Source organism: Peromyscus eremicus, chromosome 23, assembly GCF_949786415.1.
Source record: "Peromyscus eremicus chromosome 23, PerEre_H2_v1, whole genome shotgun sequence".
NCBI lineage: Eukaryota > Metazoa > Chordata > Mammalia > Rodentia > Cricetidae > Peromyscus > Peromyscus eremicus.
In genome coordinates, this window is record NC_081438.1 from 13552078 (window position 1) to 13567896 (window position 15819).

A 15819-nucleotide genomic window follows, 5' to 3' on the forward strand; every position below is an offset into this window, starting at 1 on the left:
ATTGCTTACAAACTATATGGCCGTGGCAGGCTTCTTGTTAACTGTTCTTACAGTTTAAATTAATCCATTTCTATTAATCTATACCTTGCCACATGGCTCGTGGCTTACCGGCATCTTCACATGCGGCTTGTCATGGTGGCGGCTGGCAGTGTCTTCCCCACCCAGCTTCCTGTTCTCTCAATTCTCCTCTCTGTTAGTCCCGCCTATACTTCCTGCCTGGTCACTGGCCAATCAGTGATTTATTTATTGACCAATCAGCAACACACTTGACATACAGACCATCCCACAGCACCTGTCTCTGTCTCCCGAGTGCTGGGATTAAGGCGTTCGCCACCACCACTGTCTGGTAACCTTGAACTCTTTATCCTTCGCCTCTACCTGTCAAATATTGGGATTACAGAAGATACCACCCGCTAGGTTATTCAGTAATAGAGATGGCCCTCGGGGTCCTGTGCATGCTAGGTAAGGTCTCTTCCAGTCCAGCTACTACACCCCAGCCTCCTACTGTATTTTTTTAAGCAAGTTGGCAACCCCAACTCCCTTCTGCCTTTCCCAGGGCAGGAGTAGGGGGTGGCCTGTGGTGAGTGAGACAAACCCCTCCAGTCACGGTTGACGCTGCCCCTTCTCAGGTGTTGGAGCTGTACGGCAACTTGATCAGCAGCATGGAGTGTCTGTGCTCACCCGCACCCCCGAACCTGCAGCACTTGGGGCTAGGCCATAACAAACTGCTGGGCCCTTTGCAGAGTCTGTATGTCACCTCCAACAACTGGTAACTTGGGAGGCTGGGAGAAACGGGGGGGGGGGGTTGCGGGGGGGGGGGGGAGAGGCATTAAGAGCCGGGTGTGGGTGACTCGACCCTGCTTGTTCTGTGACTTCTACGTGGCTGCTAAGGCTGCTAAGGCCACACTAGGAGTTTATGTTCTCATTCAATCATAATATCCCACTGAAACTCCAGGAAGGACACGGATGCCCGGGGCCGGTAGCGATGAGTGGAATCCATACTTGATGACAGGGGTCCTCAGCTTAGTCCTGTGACGTTTCAGCTGATCATGCTTTCAGTCTGGGGGACATTTAGCAGGACACCGGCCTCCAGCTGCTCTGCTGGGTGCTAGTGGGGCTCCGCCTCTCCCTGTCCTTCCTCATGGTCATCAAAAATCTGGAGAGGCAGAGCCCAAGGTCTTCTAAGGAGCAGACCACCCGAGGCTGAGAACCACTGTCCTAGAGACAACTTTTGGGGTGCTCCATTGTCGCTGAACGTCCATTAGAGCTTGTGCAGGGCACCCTTTCCATCCTTAGTTTTTGTCTCCTCTGTGTATTAACAGCAGAAAACTTAAAATTCGGGATGCAAGAAGTATGAAGAGATCAGAGGCGACTTTTTGTTTTGTTTTGTTTTTCGAGACAGGACTTCTCTGTGTAACCGTTCTGGCTGTCCTGGAACTCGCTTTGTAGACCAGGCTGGCCTCAAACTCACAGAGATCCGCCTGCCTCTGCCTCCTGAGTGCTGGGATTAAAGGCTTGCGCCACCACCGCCCCAGCCAGATGCCACTTATAAAAGGCGGTCTGTCACAGGGAGTTGGGGCAGAAGGACGGCCCCTGGGAGGAGCCCCAGGATTTCAGCACCTGAGGGTATTTCCATAGGTGGGGTTTTATACTGCCCCTTCTCCATGTCTCCCCTCCCCTTCCCTTCCCCTCACCCCCTTTCTTTGGAAGACAGGATCTAATGTAGCCCAGGCTTGCCTCAAACTCAATACACAGTTGAAGATATGGTAGAACTCCTGATCCCCCTCCTTCACCCCTACCCCAGTGTCTCAAGGACGGTCCAACCATTGCCTCTTGGAGACCAAAGGTGTAGTGGGAAAGGAAGGCCCTCTCTGGAGACCTCAGGCTCAGGCTTCCTCTGCTGTTCTCAGCCAATCTGCATAATCTCTAGGCCCACTGGGATTCCTTCCTCCATTGTCCTTTGCCTTCAGCAAACAAGACAGACAGGACCCCCTACACACACACACACACACACACACACACACACACACACACACACACACACACACCATCTTATCTCCCATACTTGATCTTCCTGGGAGAGCCAATTTAGGTTCATGACATTGACTGAGAGCAAGTATCTGGCTTTTTGATTCAAAATATATACCATAACCTTGGACTTAATGCCAGCTCTGGACTTCACAAGAAGCTTGCATGAACCCCACCATTTAGGGAGACTCTTTCCTGGGACTCCACTTCTCCCCAGTTCTCTTGAGGAAGGGTGATGTTGTGCAGGGCCTGTGACAATCCCCTGCGGTGTTCCTCATGCCATTTTCCAGGGACTGGCCAGCGACTGTCACAGCAGATCAGGCCGTGGGAAGAGGGGGGACAGAGCAGAGGGAGTGAAGAGGCTGGGTTCAGCCCGCGGGAAGGGCGCTGGGGAGACCATGACATTTGCCGGGACAATATTCCCTGGTGTTTCTTCGGCTTCTGGTCTCGGAGTCGGCTTGCTCTGTGGCTTGTGGCATCGGACAGAACTCTGCCTGTTCCTGCGTCTTGGTCCCCACCGGAGGCCTGGGCTTCGTCGTTGCCTGCCTGTCTCACGTGCTCACACTAGAATATTCTTTCTTCTTCTCCCATGTCCCCTAGAACATGAGCTGGCCAGCTCCCTGTGGCCATGGCCGTTAGGGCTTTGAAGAGAGATTTCCAGCTCCGTTATCTCTGGGTGCCACAGCCCAGTGCACCCTTCTTCCTGATCCCCACACTCCCCCTCCTCCCCACCCTCCTCCAGCGGCTTCCAGCATGTTCTAGAGGCACGGCACTAGGCTGCTAGTTAACAGAGAGGGAGGTGCAGGTGGAAGTGAGGTGGGGGGGTGGGGGTGGGGCGCTGGGAGAGTCCAGGAACTCAGGCTGTGTGCTGGAAGAGAATGGAGACTCACGCTCCAGAGCTGATCTGGGTCCAGGGACAGAACAAGGTGTGTGGCCCAGAGTGCCATACCCCCGCTCACCGAACTTCCTAACCAGTAGCTTGGCCAACCTTCCAGGCCCAAACTCGTCTCCCTGGACCTGAGCTTCAACGACTTGACCGACCTGCAGAGCATGATAGGGGGGCTCAGCACCCTGCAGCACCTGAGGCTGCTAGTGCTGCAGGGGAACCCACTGGCCCTGGTGCCATACTACCGTGGCTTTACCGTGGACAGCCTGACACACCTCTGCGTGCTGGATGACGTCACCGTGTCCCCCAGCGAGAAGCACCAGTTTCGGGGACTCAGCATTCACGGTGGTAGGTGCCTCACACGTCCCCGGCCTCTGTTTCACCCACCTCAGTCCCAGAAGCTCGCCAGCAGCTGTTTGCCCTTGAACCCGGGTCGGGTACACTGAGCTACCTTGGTTGGGCTTTCTCTATGTAGGACCTCCTTGGTTGTCGGGACTTGGGGCAGCTTCTGTTCCACGTAGATCTTGTTTCTGTGGTGGCTTGACATCGCCCCCTTGTGGCTCCTGATACAAGGTGCATCAGAGCCCTTTGACGGTCCAAGCGGTGTGACATGACGGGGCCAGTGGCAGCCGCAGTCACAGACACCAGCTGGGGTAGCAGAGGTTTTCCCACCTCTCTCTCCCTCTCTCAGAACTGTCTCTGCCACATCTCAGCACCCCCATTGGGCAACTGGGAAAACAAGGCTTCAAAGTATCTAACGGCTCACTCCCACGGAACTTGGCAGAGTCGGGGCTCTAACTGTGCGGGGTGAGGAGGTCACCAGACCTATGTCTTTGCTTTTCCTTACTCCAGCCCCGGTCCCTCCAGCCTGCCACCATTAATTACTCCTTGCAGACATGTTGGCACGTGAGGCACAGTTTGTGGTGACCATTGGAAATGTCAGGGGGGTGATGGACACCTCTATCTTGGACCCGGAGCCGGGACCTGATGGCCCCTTCATCAGCTACAGCTATTACGTGACCTATGACTTCGTGGAGGACGAAGATGGCGAAAGGAACGCCTTCGCCAGCGCGATGGCCGAGATGCAGCCTGACAGCGTTCTGGCTGAGGTGTGCCCTGCCAATCTGGGGCGCGGAGTGGGCTTCACACAGGCCTGCATGCTTTTGTGTGCACACGGAACAGCTTTTTAGCCCCCCCCCCCAAAAAAAAAAAAAATCTCCAGCACAGCATCATGCGTCTCCTCCATTCAGGGACCTGGTTTCTGCCTGCTCGTCCCTTCCCCAGGCAGAGTGAGTCTCAGTCATGCTCACCTCCTGTCCCTGGGACACCTCAGGAAGCAGAGCAGACTTTTCCCCTCAGGACGGTTGTCCCTGGCCCACTCTCCAATATCTCCCTCCTGGCCTCTGCATCTCAGGCAAACCCAAGGATACCACGTGGGTGGAGAAGCCTGACGTATTTGTTCAGATGGCCTTTGTCTCCGTCTCCTAAGTTGGTGTGTCGGATCATGCTTTAAGGTGGTGTAGGGCTGGGATATGGCTAAGTGGTAAAGCGCCTGCCTGGCAGGCGTGAGACCCTGCGCTCCATCTCCAGCACCACAGATCCATAAAGTACCCAGACGTTTGCCCGTGTCCACACTCACTGAGGCATGTTCGTCTTTTGCTAGCAGATCGAGCCCTCCTCCAGCACGGTGCAGTTAGATGAGGAGGGTCACGAGGAGGGCCAGCAGGAGGACCAACAGGAGGTTCTGTCGGTGGGCCGCCCCGCGGGGCCCCAGCGCCCAGCCCGCCAGGTCCGCCAGCCCCGCCAGGGGGGTGGCCGTCAGAAGACGCGCCAAGAGTCCCCCAAGGACGTGTCCCAGGAGATGTCTGAGTTTATAGCTGAGATGAATCTGATGGCCGAGGACTCCGGAGAGTCTGGGATAACGGATATGGAGGAGTCGGAGACGACCATTTCCATCCGCTCCGCCCCCCTGCCGCAGTCCATTGACTCTTCAGAAGAATTGTCAAAGCTGCGGCCACGCATAGATGCACGGCTCTGTCCGTCCCCAGGGTAAGGGTAGAAGGCGGCTGGGGTAGGTGGGGCATCCAGGGCTGCTCTTGCAGCTTCTCCCGAGCTTTCCGTCCGAGCTTTCCGTCCGTCTGCTGAGCCACAAAGAACTACCGAGGCCGGGCCTTCTCATTAGCCCGCCTGTAGGCTGTGAGCTAGAGGTAGGTTTGGGCTTAGCCACAGACCCTTCTTTTCTGGAGCCCCAACCTTCCCCTCAGTACAACGGACCTCCAGATGCCTGGGGGTGGGGGGGTAAAATTCTTTGGAAGGTCGACTCTCCTGTCAATGGAGAAGATGTGGGACAGCTTCCATCTCAGCTATTGGAACTGGATTCTTTTTTTGTTTTTTTGTTTGTTTGTTTGTTTTGTTGTGTTTTTCGAGACAAGATTTCTCTGTGTAGTTTTGGTGTCTGTTCTGGAACTCACTCTGTAGACCAGGCTGGCCTTGAACTCGCAGAGATTCGCCTGGCTCTGCCTCCCGAGAACTGGGATTAAAGGCGTGCACCACTGCCGCCTGGCTGGAATTGGATTCTTATAGCTTTTCTTTAAAACAAACAAACAAACAAAAAACCAAAAACACCAAACGTGATTACTTTCTGTGTATGAGTATTTTTCCTGCATGCACATAAGTGTACTGCATATGTGTCTGATGCCTGAGGAGTCCAGAGGTTACAGGATCTCTGGAATTGGAGTTACAGCTGGTTGTGAACTGCCACGTGGGTGCTGGGAACCGAACCTGGGTCTTCTACAAGAGCAGCAGCTGGTGCTCCTAATCTCTGCGCCGTCTCTCCAACCCCCTTTAGCTTTTCAATCCATCTGGGATGTGTTCATAGAAAATGTAGCAAAGGCACTCGGTTCCAGGCACTAGGTTCTTTGTTTTGGTCGCAGTCCTAGAGGCTGAAGCAATGGCTTCCTGCCACTAGACAAGCACTCTATGGTGGAGCCCCCACCCCTAGCCTTTTTTCCCTTTGTGCTTGGATACAAAGACTCACTAACTTTCCTAGGCCAGCCTTGAACCTGTGATCCTCCTGGCTCAGCCCCTGAGTAGCTCGAATTCCAGGCACCACCAGTCCTACCAACCAGGTTTTTGTTGCCTAGTAACTCCAGTTTTCATGTGTGTGCACACGCACGCATGCACGCATGCACACACACACAAACACATGTATGTATCCAAGTGATGAATTTCCTGCTGGCTTTCATAAGAATGCAGGAAACAATGTGGCTATTTAAACATAACGTGGCTGAGCTCTGATTCACAGGCTTTCACCTTTCGTGGGCTTTGCCACTCTGGGCTCCTGGGGAGTAAGAGGTTAGCTTCTAACATGGGCTGTAAGAGTTGTTGGGCTTGGTCGTGCTGGGAGTCTCAGCGTCTGCAGAGCATCCCTAGGACCGAGCTGCACCGAGTTTAAACCTCTGCTGAGTACCCGATTTAAACTCGCTGAGATCCCGGGAGCCGGTGTTGCCTGGATTCTGGGGCCTCCGCTCCCAGGGATGACGGAGATGATGGAGCAGGGAAGCAGCTGTCCTGATTCCAATGCCCTGAAAGAAGCAGGGATGGACTCAGCTGACCCTGGTCAAGAGCCGAGGGGGGTCCCCTCTGAGTCGTCTGCTTTTGTTGCCTTTAGTTTTGATGCTGGGAATTGAACCGGGACCTCCTGTACTCTGTGCTGCTCGGCAGGGCTCAAGCTGAGGAAATTTTTATCATTGCTTTTTTACTTGGGGGAATATTAGTAAGAGAGGGTAAGCGGCTGGGTGTGTTGGCCGACACCCTTAATCCCAGCATTTGGGGGCCAGAGGCAGGCAGATATCTGTAAGTTCGAGGCCAGCCTGGTCTACAGAGTGAGTTTTAAGACAGAGAAACCCTGTCTCAAAAACAGAGAGAAAGAGATAGGGTGAGCATGGTAATAGATGCTTGTAATCCTAGGTTAGGAAGCTGAAGCAGGAGGATTGTGAGCTTGAGGTCTGCTTGGGCTATAGAATGAGTGTCTCTGAATGAATGAATGGATGAAGGAATGAAGGAATGAATGAATGAAGAGGCATGTGGGGAAAGTCCAGAGGAAATCAGGCCCAGACTTTAAGCTTCTAAGAGTCCAGTCTTAGTAGAGTCATGTTGGGGTCACACAGTAGGTCAACAAGCTGTGACAGATCTTGAGAAATGATGTCTCATGGAGAAGCTTGCCTAAGCCAGGCGGTTCTGTTTTCATTGGAGTCTGGTCACATGGGCACCATTGCCTGATATCTACAATTCCACACTGTCTGTGTGCAGACTGTCCAGACCCAGTGAACTCTGACCAGTTAGAGAGTTCAAAGCCCAAGTGCTTGGGTTGGGAGATGGCTCAGTGGGTTGTGGGGGACCAGCCCCCACCTTTTTACCCCAGGGTACTCTTGAGGAGAGAGGGATAAGAGATTTAGATAGAAGGACAGAGGGGAGAGAAAAAGACAGAAACACAGGATAGCCTCGGGAGGGCCTGGATCCTTATCCACCGGCCCAGAACTTTATTCAAAAGGGCTTTTTATAACAAGGCCAAGGAGCAAGGCAAAAGACCTCCCCCTTGCTAGATACAGCCAAGTGCAGACCCTTCCAAACACCTGGTAACCAGACCCGTGGTCCAATCATTTTCTTATGCAGTCCCGCTGGTAAAGCAAGCTCAGATCTCACTGGGAAACCTCTGTGGGCTCCCACAGTAGGTGTAGTGCTTGCCACATAAACACGTGACCGCCTGTGTTGTATGGGTACCCACAGAAGTCAGAAGCGGGAGTCACATCCCTTGGAGCTGTAATTACAAGTATTTGTGAGCCATGCAATTGTGGGTGCTGGGATCTGAGCCCTGGTCCTCGGATAGAGCAGTAAGTGTTCTTAACTGCCAAATCAACCCTCTAGACACTTAATATGAATTTTGATGAAAGGAAGATTTGTTGTTGGTGGTGTTGGTTTTTTGTTTGTTTTGTTTTTCAAGACAGGATTTCTCTGTGTAGCCCCTGCTGTCCTGGAACTTGCTCTGTAGACCAGGCTGGTCTCAAACTCAGAGATCTGCCTGCCTCTGCCTCCGGAGTGCTGGGATTAAAGCCATGGGTCACCACACTGGCAATATTGGTAAATCTTGAGGACATTCTGCTTAATGAAATAAGCCAATCACAAATGATTAATAAATACTGCATGTTTCCATTTTTATGATTTTTAGTCAAACTCATAGAGATTGGCAAAAAAAAAAGGAGGGGGGATGGAGTTGCCAAGAGCTGAGGGAAATGAAGATTATTATTTAATACTATCAAGCTTCATTGTACAGGAGTCTAGGAAGCACGTTAGGAATCCAAACCAGTGAAGTGTGTACTGGAAGATCATGAAGCCATGCTGGGGGAGGCCCAGGCTGTTGCTCTTGTTCAAGTAATGTACAAGATCCTGGGTTTAATCCCCAGTAGTGAAGAAGAGGGAGGAGGAGGAGGAGGAGGAGGAGGAGGAGGAGGAGGAGGAGGAGAGAGCCAATAGCAAAGACGGTAAAAATCTCTTGAGTCCTATACCTGTTGTCTCAGCTACGCAGGAAGCCGAGGCCGGAGGATTGCTTTAACCCAGGAATCTGGGAGCAGCCACAGCAACGTATCAAGACCTGGAAGAAAACCAGTGTCCAGGGTGCCGTGGAGAAGAGCCTGTGTGGGCCACTGTCATGCTGGGCCTTCTGTAGGCGACTGCTAGGTCCACTTAGCTTACAGGGTTGTTCAAGTTTCCTGTGTTACCCGTTGTTGAAATGACGGTTTGTTACTTCATGGATTTATTTATGGGAGCACGGGACAAGCCGTGAAGCACATGTGGGGATCACAGGACAACTTTCAGGAGTCGGTTCTCTCTGTCTCGAATGTTGGTCCCAGAGGTAGAACTCAGATACTTAGGCACGGTGGCAAGCTGCTCTACTCACTGAGCCATCTTGCCAGTCTGGAAATATAGTTTTCAAGTCTGTCCCAACATTGCTGAGTTGTTCATTTCTCCTGTCCAGTCTGCTGTCCATTTTTTGGCTTCAGATATTTTTGTCTTTTTTTTTTTTTTTTTAAGACAGGGTCTCATGTAGCCCAAGCTAGCCTTGAACTTACTATGTAGCTGAGGCTAGCCTTGAATTCCTCAACTTCCTCCTCCTTCCTCCCAGATGTTGGAATTACAGGCATGTGCCACCACATCTGGTTTTGTGCAGTGCTGGAGATGGACCCCAGGACTTGGTGCATATAGGCAAGCAGTCTACCACGTGACCCATTATGTGCCTGTACTCACATTTTATTTTATTTTTATTTTAATTAAAGGTGTGGGCCGCCGCCGCCACCACCACCACCACCATGCCTCACATTTTATTTTAAAGTCTATTTTTTTCTGCTGTTTACTTAGTCACATGCCCCCCACTTTGCTGGTTTTGCTTTTTAAACTTTGGAGTTGAGCATAGTGGTTACTGACCAACAATTCTAGCATTGAGGTAGTAGAGGCAGGGGGATTACTTCAAGTTTGAGGCCAGCACCAGCTATTTAGTGAGTTCTAGGCCAGCCAAGGTTATAGAGTGAACCTTTTTTTTTTTTTTTTTTTTTTTTTTTTGAGACAGGGTTTCTCTGTGTAGCTTTGCGCCTTTCCTGGATTTCACAGAGATCCGCCTGCCTCTGCCTCCCAAGTGCTGGGATTAAAGGCATGCGCCACCGAAACTTTCAAAAACAAAAACCTTTCTGTATTCTAGCTGGTCAGCTGTTCCACACTGAGCATGCCCAGAAGAGCGCCTCTGCTCTGTCCCTGATTGCCTCTTTGCCAATGTTCCTTCCTGGCCTTCTGGCTCCTTTGCCCTGCCCAGGTCTTGGTCCCCCACCACTTGTGGGTGCTTGCTGTCTTCTTGGGTGTCCCTTGGCAGCCTTGCCCCAGGTTGCCAGCACAGCCCCTGACCTTCACACCGCGTGTCTCTCACTCCCCAGGACGGTCCTCTTCAGCACCGTCCGAAAGCCCTGGACGGACGTCATTCCTTGCAACTATGAGATGAAGCATACCCTCAAGGAGCTGGTGCGGGTCAAGGCCTTCCTGCTGGCCGGGACCACCGTGACCATCGTAGAGGAGAAGGTGGGCGGAGCGGGGGCTCTGGCCTCTCATTGGCTGGAGGGTTCCGGGTCCACATCCTGCCCGATGACCTTTTTCTCATCATGGTCTCATACCCCTGCTTCCTCCCTAGTTGCCTGGCAGAGCCTTTCCAGAAAGGACAAGGTGGAGTTGGGGCCACAGTAGCCAGCCTCCCCTGCTCACCTGAGGCTCGATCTTGTCTTCTAGATTCTCTCCTGGCCTGTGTTGCCAACCCCGGTCGAGAGTCCCTTGCCCGCCAAGAGTCCCTTGCCCGGCAAGAAGGAGAAAGAAGACAAGAAGGGGAAGGACGACAAGAAGGGGAAGGACGACAAGAAGCGGAAGGACGACAAGAAGGGGAAGGACGACAAGGGAAAGGGGAAAAAACAGAAGGCAGAGGAGGCGGCCAAGGTCGTGGTAAGGCCTGCTCGGGTCACCTCGGGGTCAGGGAGGGCAGTGCAGCCCAGTCCTGCTCACACCTGCGCTGGTGGCCCTGCCCACAGGATAAAAAGGCGCCCAAGAAGAAAAAGGAGCCGCCCAGGGAACTGCGCCAGGACCCGCCCGTGCTGCGCGTGCTGGGTAGCGGCCTGGTGTACCTGGAGCCCTTGCTGGCGGGGGAGACAGCGGTGACCACCGTGTGTAATTTTGGGGTGGTCCGCACCCTGGAGTCTGACAAGTTGACGAATGCCAGGGTACTACGAGGCCCTTTGTCTCGGCCTCCCCTCTTCCGTCCTTATGGACAGCTCGCTGGGCCAGGCAGGGGTGGGGTGAGGTCAGGAGGGGTGGGGTTGGGTTGGGGGGGGCCTGGTTGTATGTCAGGGCTGCCTGGGCACCTTGATGGTCGCTGGCATGGTGATAGCTCCTCGCAAGTGTGGCCCGGGTCAGCAGGAGCCAGTTCTCCCCCAGTTCCTGGATGAACCCAAGGTCCAGGGAAGGGTGGGTGGCCCCCAGAGTCAGTCTCAGGGTCGGCGTCCGTCCCAGCAAGCATCTGGCTTTGTGGTTCTTTCTCTCAGGATTCAAAGAAGATAAAGAAAGCTCCCAAAAAAGGTAAGACCCACCGGCGGCCACTGAGGGCAGGGTGAGGACCGAGGCCAAGGGGCCAGCCTGGGTGTAGAGCCACAGGAATGAGGGGACTGAGAATGACTTCCATCCAGCAAGTCCAGGGTCGTCCTGATAGCCCCTAATGTGCAGCAGCCAGCGACAGGCTGTGATGTGCTGGGAAAGGCGAAGGGACGGGATAGGGGTGGGCCGGGTCCTCCTGTCTCTCCACGAACTGAGCTACATCCTCGGTGTCTTTCTTTCTTTCTTTTTAATTATTTATGTATTTATTTTGTGCGGGGGGCCGTGGCTTGCACGTGGAGGTCAGAGGGACAAATGCGTCCTGGAGATGGAGCTCAGGTCGTCAGGCTTGGTGGCAAAAAGCACCTAATTTCGTTTGCAGCTCAAACAGCTGGGCCTTATTCAATGATCTCCATAGATGCAATTGAACTTGTTTTTTTTTTTTTTAGCTGAGGACCGAACCCAGGGCCTTGTGCTTGCTAGGCAAGCGCTCTACCACTGAGCTAAATCCCCAACTCCTAAACTTATTCTTTATTACGGCAAACATCCTAGGCCTGATCTCTTTCAGAAGCTGAGTTCCTCTAGGTCAGAGAACAGGGCTAGAGTTTCGGGATGAGGGAGGAGCACGTCCAAGATCGGGGAGACCTGCAGCCTATCTAGCCTAGCCCTTGGGACTCATCTGCTGGCACATTTATTTTCTCAGAAAAGTCAAAAACGGCAGTCCCAACCTTCGAAAGCGTGTACCAGCCGGAGCCTCTGACCGTGGAGGTCCAGATCCAGCTGCAACAGTACCGCTCGGGGGAGGAAGCATTCCTCAGCCTGGTTGACTAGCCGGGGAGAGTAAAGAAAGGCTGCTCTGCGGCCGGAGCTTGGGTGTCTGTGTAGCGGCTGATCTGGGGAAAGGGGCGTGGCGCGGGCCGCCCAACCGGCGTGGGGAGGAGCGCTGCAGCGGCTACCTATGCACAGAGGCAACCGCGGACCGAAAGCATGGTGGGGCGGGGCCTCGGGCTCCGCCCCTACCGGGAATCCCGCCCTTCCACATGGCCCCGCCCCCTGGAGTCCCGCCCAGAAGAGTCTCGCTATTGCTCCATTTGGAGCCCCGCCCCCGCTCCTTGCTCCTCCCCCCGGAGCTCCGCCTTCGCCGGGGCCCGCCCCCGAAGCCCCGGGGCCACGCCCCCCGAAGCCCCGCCCAGCAGGGTTTCCTAGCGCACACCGGGAGAAGCCGCGCAGGCTCTGCAGGTGCGCGGTCCCCACGGGAGCTCAGGTAGGTCTTGGGTGGGGGCGTGAGGTCACGCGGCCTGCGGCGCCCGGATCCCGGTACCGGGAGGGACGGGGACCGCACCCTGCGGGCGCCTCTTCTGCCCGGCTTTCTGTCGCTCCTCCGTCTCGGCTCTGCTCCGGGCGGTTGCCGGGACGCACCGCGCTGCAAGCTGAAAGAAGGGAGCTGACTCGGGTCCTTTCGCCGGAGCCTGAGGCCGCCGACACCCCCAGGGCGAGGGCGCGCAGAGCCCGGGGCGAGTGGTACGGTGGGAGGATCCGGTCCCGCGGGACGGAGAAGTGGGCTTTTCGGGGACTTTGGGTGGGTGTGGGGCGCTGCGGCGTGGGAGGGCTACCAGGTCACGGGAGAAACCAGAGCGCCCCTCGGTGAGCGGCGCAGGCGGGCGGCAGCGGACTTGGCACAGCCGCGATCCATTTCTCACACCTGAGATCCTGGAGCAGTTACAGCTCCCCGGGCCCCCACATCTCCGCGAGGTCCAGCCCCGCTTTGCAGCCTAAGAGCTTTCGAGCAGCCTCGGTCCCCACCTTCCCTCCAGGTCTTTCACATCCTGTTACCTAAGCCACAGCAAGAATGACATTAAAACCATAGGCACATATTTAGTCCTGGACTCCACCCCCAGGTGTTGCTGCTCAGCCTTGTGAGGCATTCCCAGCTCTCTCTAATGAGCAGCGCTAACCCCACCCCACCCCCACCCCCGTATGCTCTCCTCATCTTCAGATTGTCTGCGTGGCTCCTGCTCCAGCGCGGAGCTTGGCTGCTCCCTCAGCCTGTCACTTTCTGCTCCCGGGCTTCAAGCACTTGCTCAAATGTCCCAAGGTCTTGTAACCTTTCCTCAGTCACTTCATTAGCATTGTCTGGGCTATCTCATGCCTGTCAGGGTGTTCCTAGCTGCTTGGCTAACACTAGGGATGTTAGGAGAGATGCTCTGGACATCTCTAAGGACAACAGGGGCGAGGCTGACCCAGAGAGACGGTTTTGTACAGAAGAATGGGAAAGATGCAGTGATGTGTATTCAGGGATTTGGCTGCCACACCTGTGAGTCGGGTCCCCATGTGTAGGTGTGGAGCTGGCTCTGGCTGTGGCTCCACGCTCCAGGGGAAGGAGGCAGACTTGTATGGGGGGTGGGGGTGTGGCTCAGTTGTAGCATGCCTGCCTCCCAGTACCGCATAACCTGCCTATGATCCCAGCACTGCCGAGATGGGGGCGGGACGGTCAGATGTTTAACATCTGTGGCTATACAGCAGGATTGATGTTATTGGGGGGCATGGGATCCTGCCTGGGGGGTGGGTGGGTGGGATCAGAAAACTTACTAGGCAGGGTGCAAGACAGGGCTGGGCCACACCTGGAGGGACAAATGGGAAGTAAGGGTGAGCTGTGTTACCGCAGGCTACTCCAGTGAATACTATTTGTCTTTGGGTCACTCTAAGACTTCGTGAACCGGAACTCTAGAGAAAAGGGAGGGTGGCATGTAGCCCAAGCTGTAGTTCCTTGGATGAGACCTGCCCCTCCCCCTAACCTCTCAAGCTGTGACTTTTGTGCTGTGAACCACCATGGCCTGTTGCCCTGTCATGAAGTTTCTTCTCCCAAGAGGCCTGGGACTCTGATGTGTCGGGCTGTATCACCCAGAAACTCAGTACAGGACCTGCCAGAGGCCAGGCTGACTCTAGGCTTTGGTTCATCGGTTGTGAATCTGGAAAGCTCAGAACGTTAGGTTTAATGCTTATAATACGTGACACAAGACTGAAGCTATGCTATTTTCTCTAAAATTCCGTGTGTTTATTATGTCTCAGCTTTACGACAGCTACAGGCCAGGTGGGAGGGAGAGGCTGGCTGCTGAGCCCTGCCAAGAGGGCGGCACCTGGAAGGCAGGTGTTTCTAGTCTTTCCTCCAGGGAAGACCTGTGCAAAGTGGCTCATGCCCATAATCTCAGCCCTTGGGGAGGCTGAGGCGGGACTACTCAAAAATGCGACTGTTTTGAAAAACCAAGACAAAGGTCCCAGAGTCGGGCAAGGACTTAGCTGAGGGGCTGCAGGTAACTCACTTTTCTCCCCAAACCAGGGCCGTGTGAGCCTAGCTCAGGCGCTCTCTCCCTGCAGGGCCTCGACTATGTTGCGCAGGTTGGGCTGCGCGCTGTTCTGCAGCCTCGTGGCATTGCTGCTCTGCTGCCTTCTCTTTCTGAAGGGGCGCACACCAGCAGTGAGCTCCAAGGTCCACCAGCACCCAAGGGCACTGCCAAGGCCCCGGTACAGCCAGTGCTCGCCCAACCCAGCAATTGCTAAGGCCTCCCTGTCCCTGCCCAGCCGCCATCGCCTCTTCCTGACCTATCGACACTGCCGGAACTTCTCCATCTTGCTGGAGCCTTCCGAGTGTGCCAGGGACACCTTCCTGCTCCTGGTCATCAAGTCACAGCCTGGCCATATCGAGCAGCGTGCGGCCATTAGGAGCACTTGGGGCCGGGCTGGGAGCTGGGTCAGGGGCCGGCAGGTGAAGCTGGTGTTCCTCCTGGGGGTGGCAGGGCCTGTACCCCCAGCCCAGCTGCTGGCCTATGAGAGTTTGCAGTTCGATGACATCCTGCAGTGGAACTTTGCCGAGGACTTCTTCAACCTGACACTCAAGGAGCTGCATGTGCAGCGCTGGATGGCTGCCGCCTGCACACAGGCCCACTTCATACTGAAGGGGGACGATGACGTCTTCATCCATGTCCCCAATGTGCTCGAGTTCCTGGAGGGCCGGGATCCTGCCCAGGACCTCTTAGTGGGCGATGTCATCTACCAGGCCCGGCCCAACAGGAACACCAAGGTCAAATACTTCATCCCATTCTCCATGTACAGGGCCCGCCACTATCCACCTTATGCAGGAGGAGGTGGCTATGTTATGTCCCAGGCTACTGTGAGGCGTCTTCACACAGCCATGGAAAAGGCAGAACTCTTCCCCATTGATGATGTCTTTGTGGGGATGTGCCTGCAAAAGCTGGGGGTGAGCCCCATACACCATGCTGGCTTCAAGACGTTTGGAATCCAGCAGCCCCTGAACTGGGACCCTTGCTTGTACAGAGGACTCCTGCTGGTGCACCGTCTCAGCCCCCTGGAGATGTGGAACATGTGGGCACTGGTGACAGATGAGGGGCTCACATGTGCAGCGACCCCCCAGCCTAGCCCTGAGGGGTGGGTTGAGCAACAGCTTTAGAGTAGCTGCTGACTCCTGTACCAGGAGAAACAGATCAGTCCCTGCTGCTCAGCAGGAAATGAACTCATTTTTATAATGAGTGCCACCAACCTTTCCTGATTCATAGTGCTGCAACCCGGCAAACTTGTGGAGCATGTGCTGACTGGGAGTGGATGCTGCCGGAAGGCCAGGGCCCCCACAACTCCTACCACCTAGGCAGTGAAGGAAAGACGCTGCATCATGACTTTTTTTTTTTTTTTTTTAATGCAAACACCAAACTTCTCTT

General features: G+C 54.7%; 2 protein-coding genes across 4 annotated transcripts; both read left to right on the plus strand.

Annotated features, from left to right (window-relative positions):
• Positions 1-633: 633 nt before the first annotated feature.
• Positions 634-11961, plus strand: LOC131898363 (leucine-rich repeat-containing protein 43-like). 3 transcript variants are annotated; one of them, XM_059249500.1, is made up of 9 exons: positions 634-769; positions 3024-3262; positions 3809-4023; positions 4578-4963; positions 9895-10036; positions 10241-10447; positions 10534-10722; positions 11044-11077; positions 11793-11961. In XM_059249500.1, exons 1-9 carry the CDS (start codon positions 663-665, stop codon positions 11918-11920), a joined length of 1647 nt encoding a protein of 548 aa, XP_059105483.1. In that variant the 5' UTR covers positions 634-662; the 3' UTR covers positions 11921-11961. The 3 variants fall into 3 exon arrangements, with proteins under 3 accessions (XP_059105483.1, XP_059105486.1, XP_059105487.1); XM_059249503.1 differs by having other exon boundaries at positions 4581-4963; XM_059249504.1 differs by lacking the exon at positions 11793-11961 and adding an exon at positions 11658-11751.
• A 1939-nt stretch (positions 11962-13900) lies between these two features.
• On the plus strand, positions 13901-15784 carry B3gnt4 (UDP-GlcNAc:betaGal beta-1,3-N-acetylglucosaminyltransferase 4). The gene has a single exon (XM_059249209.1). It carries the CDS (start codon positions 14475-14477, stop codon positions 15552-15554), a length of 1080 nt encoding a protein of 359 aa, XP_059105192.1. The 5' UTR covers positions 13901-14474; the 3' UTR covers positions 15555-15784.
• Positions 15785-15819: the final 35 nt, after the last annotated feature.

Excerpts from the sequence above, each read along its gene's own strand:
- LOC131898363 (XM_059249500.1), top strand. The coding sequence starts at position 663 with ATGGAGTGTCTGTGCTCACCCGCACCCCCGAACCTGCAGCACTTGGGG. Across the intron at positions 4,964-9,894 it reads CGGCTCTGTCCGTCCCCAGG|GACGGTCCTCTTCAGCACCG; the intron begins GTAAGGGTAGAA and ends CTCACTCCCCAG. Across the intron at positions 11,078-11,792 it reads AAAGAAAGCTCCCAAAAAAG|AAAAGTCAAAAACGGCAGTC; the intron begins GTAAGACCCACC and ends TTATTTTCTCAG.
- B3gnt4 (XM_059249209.1), top strand. The coding sequence starts at position 14,475 with ATGTTGCGCAGGTTGGGCTGCGCGCTGTTCTGCAGCCTCGTGGCATTG.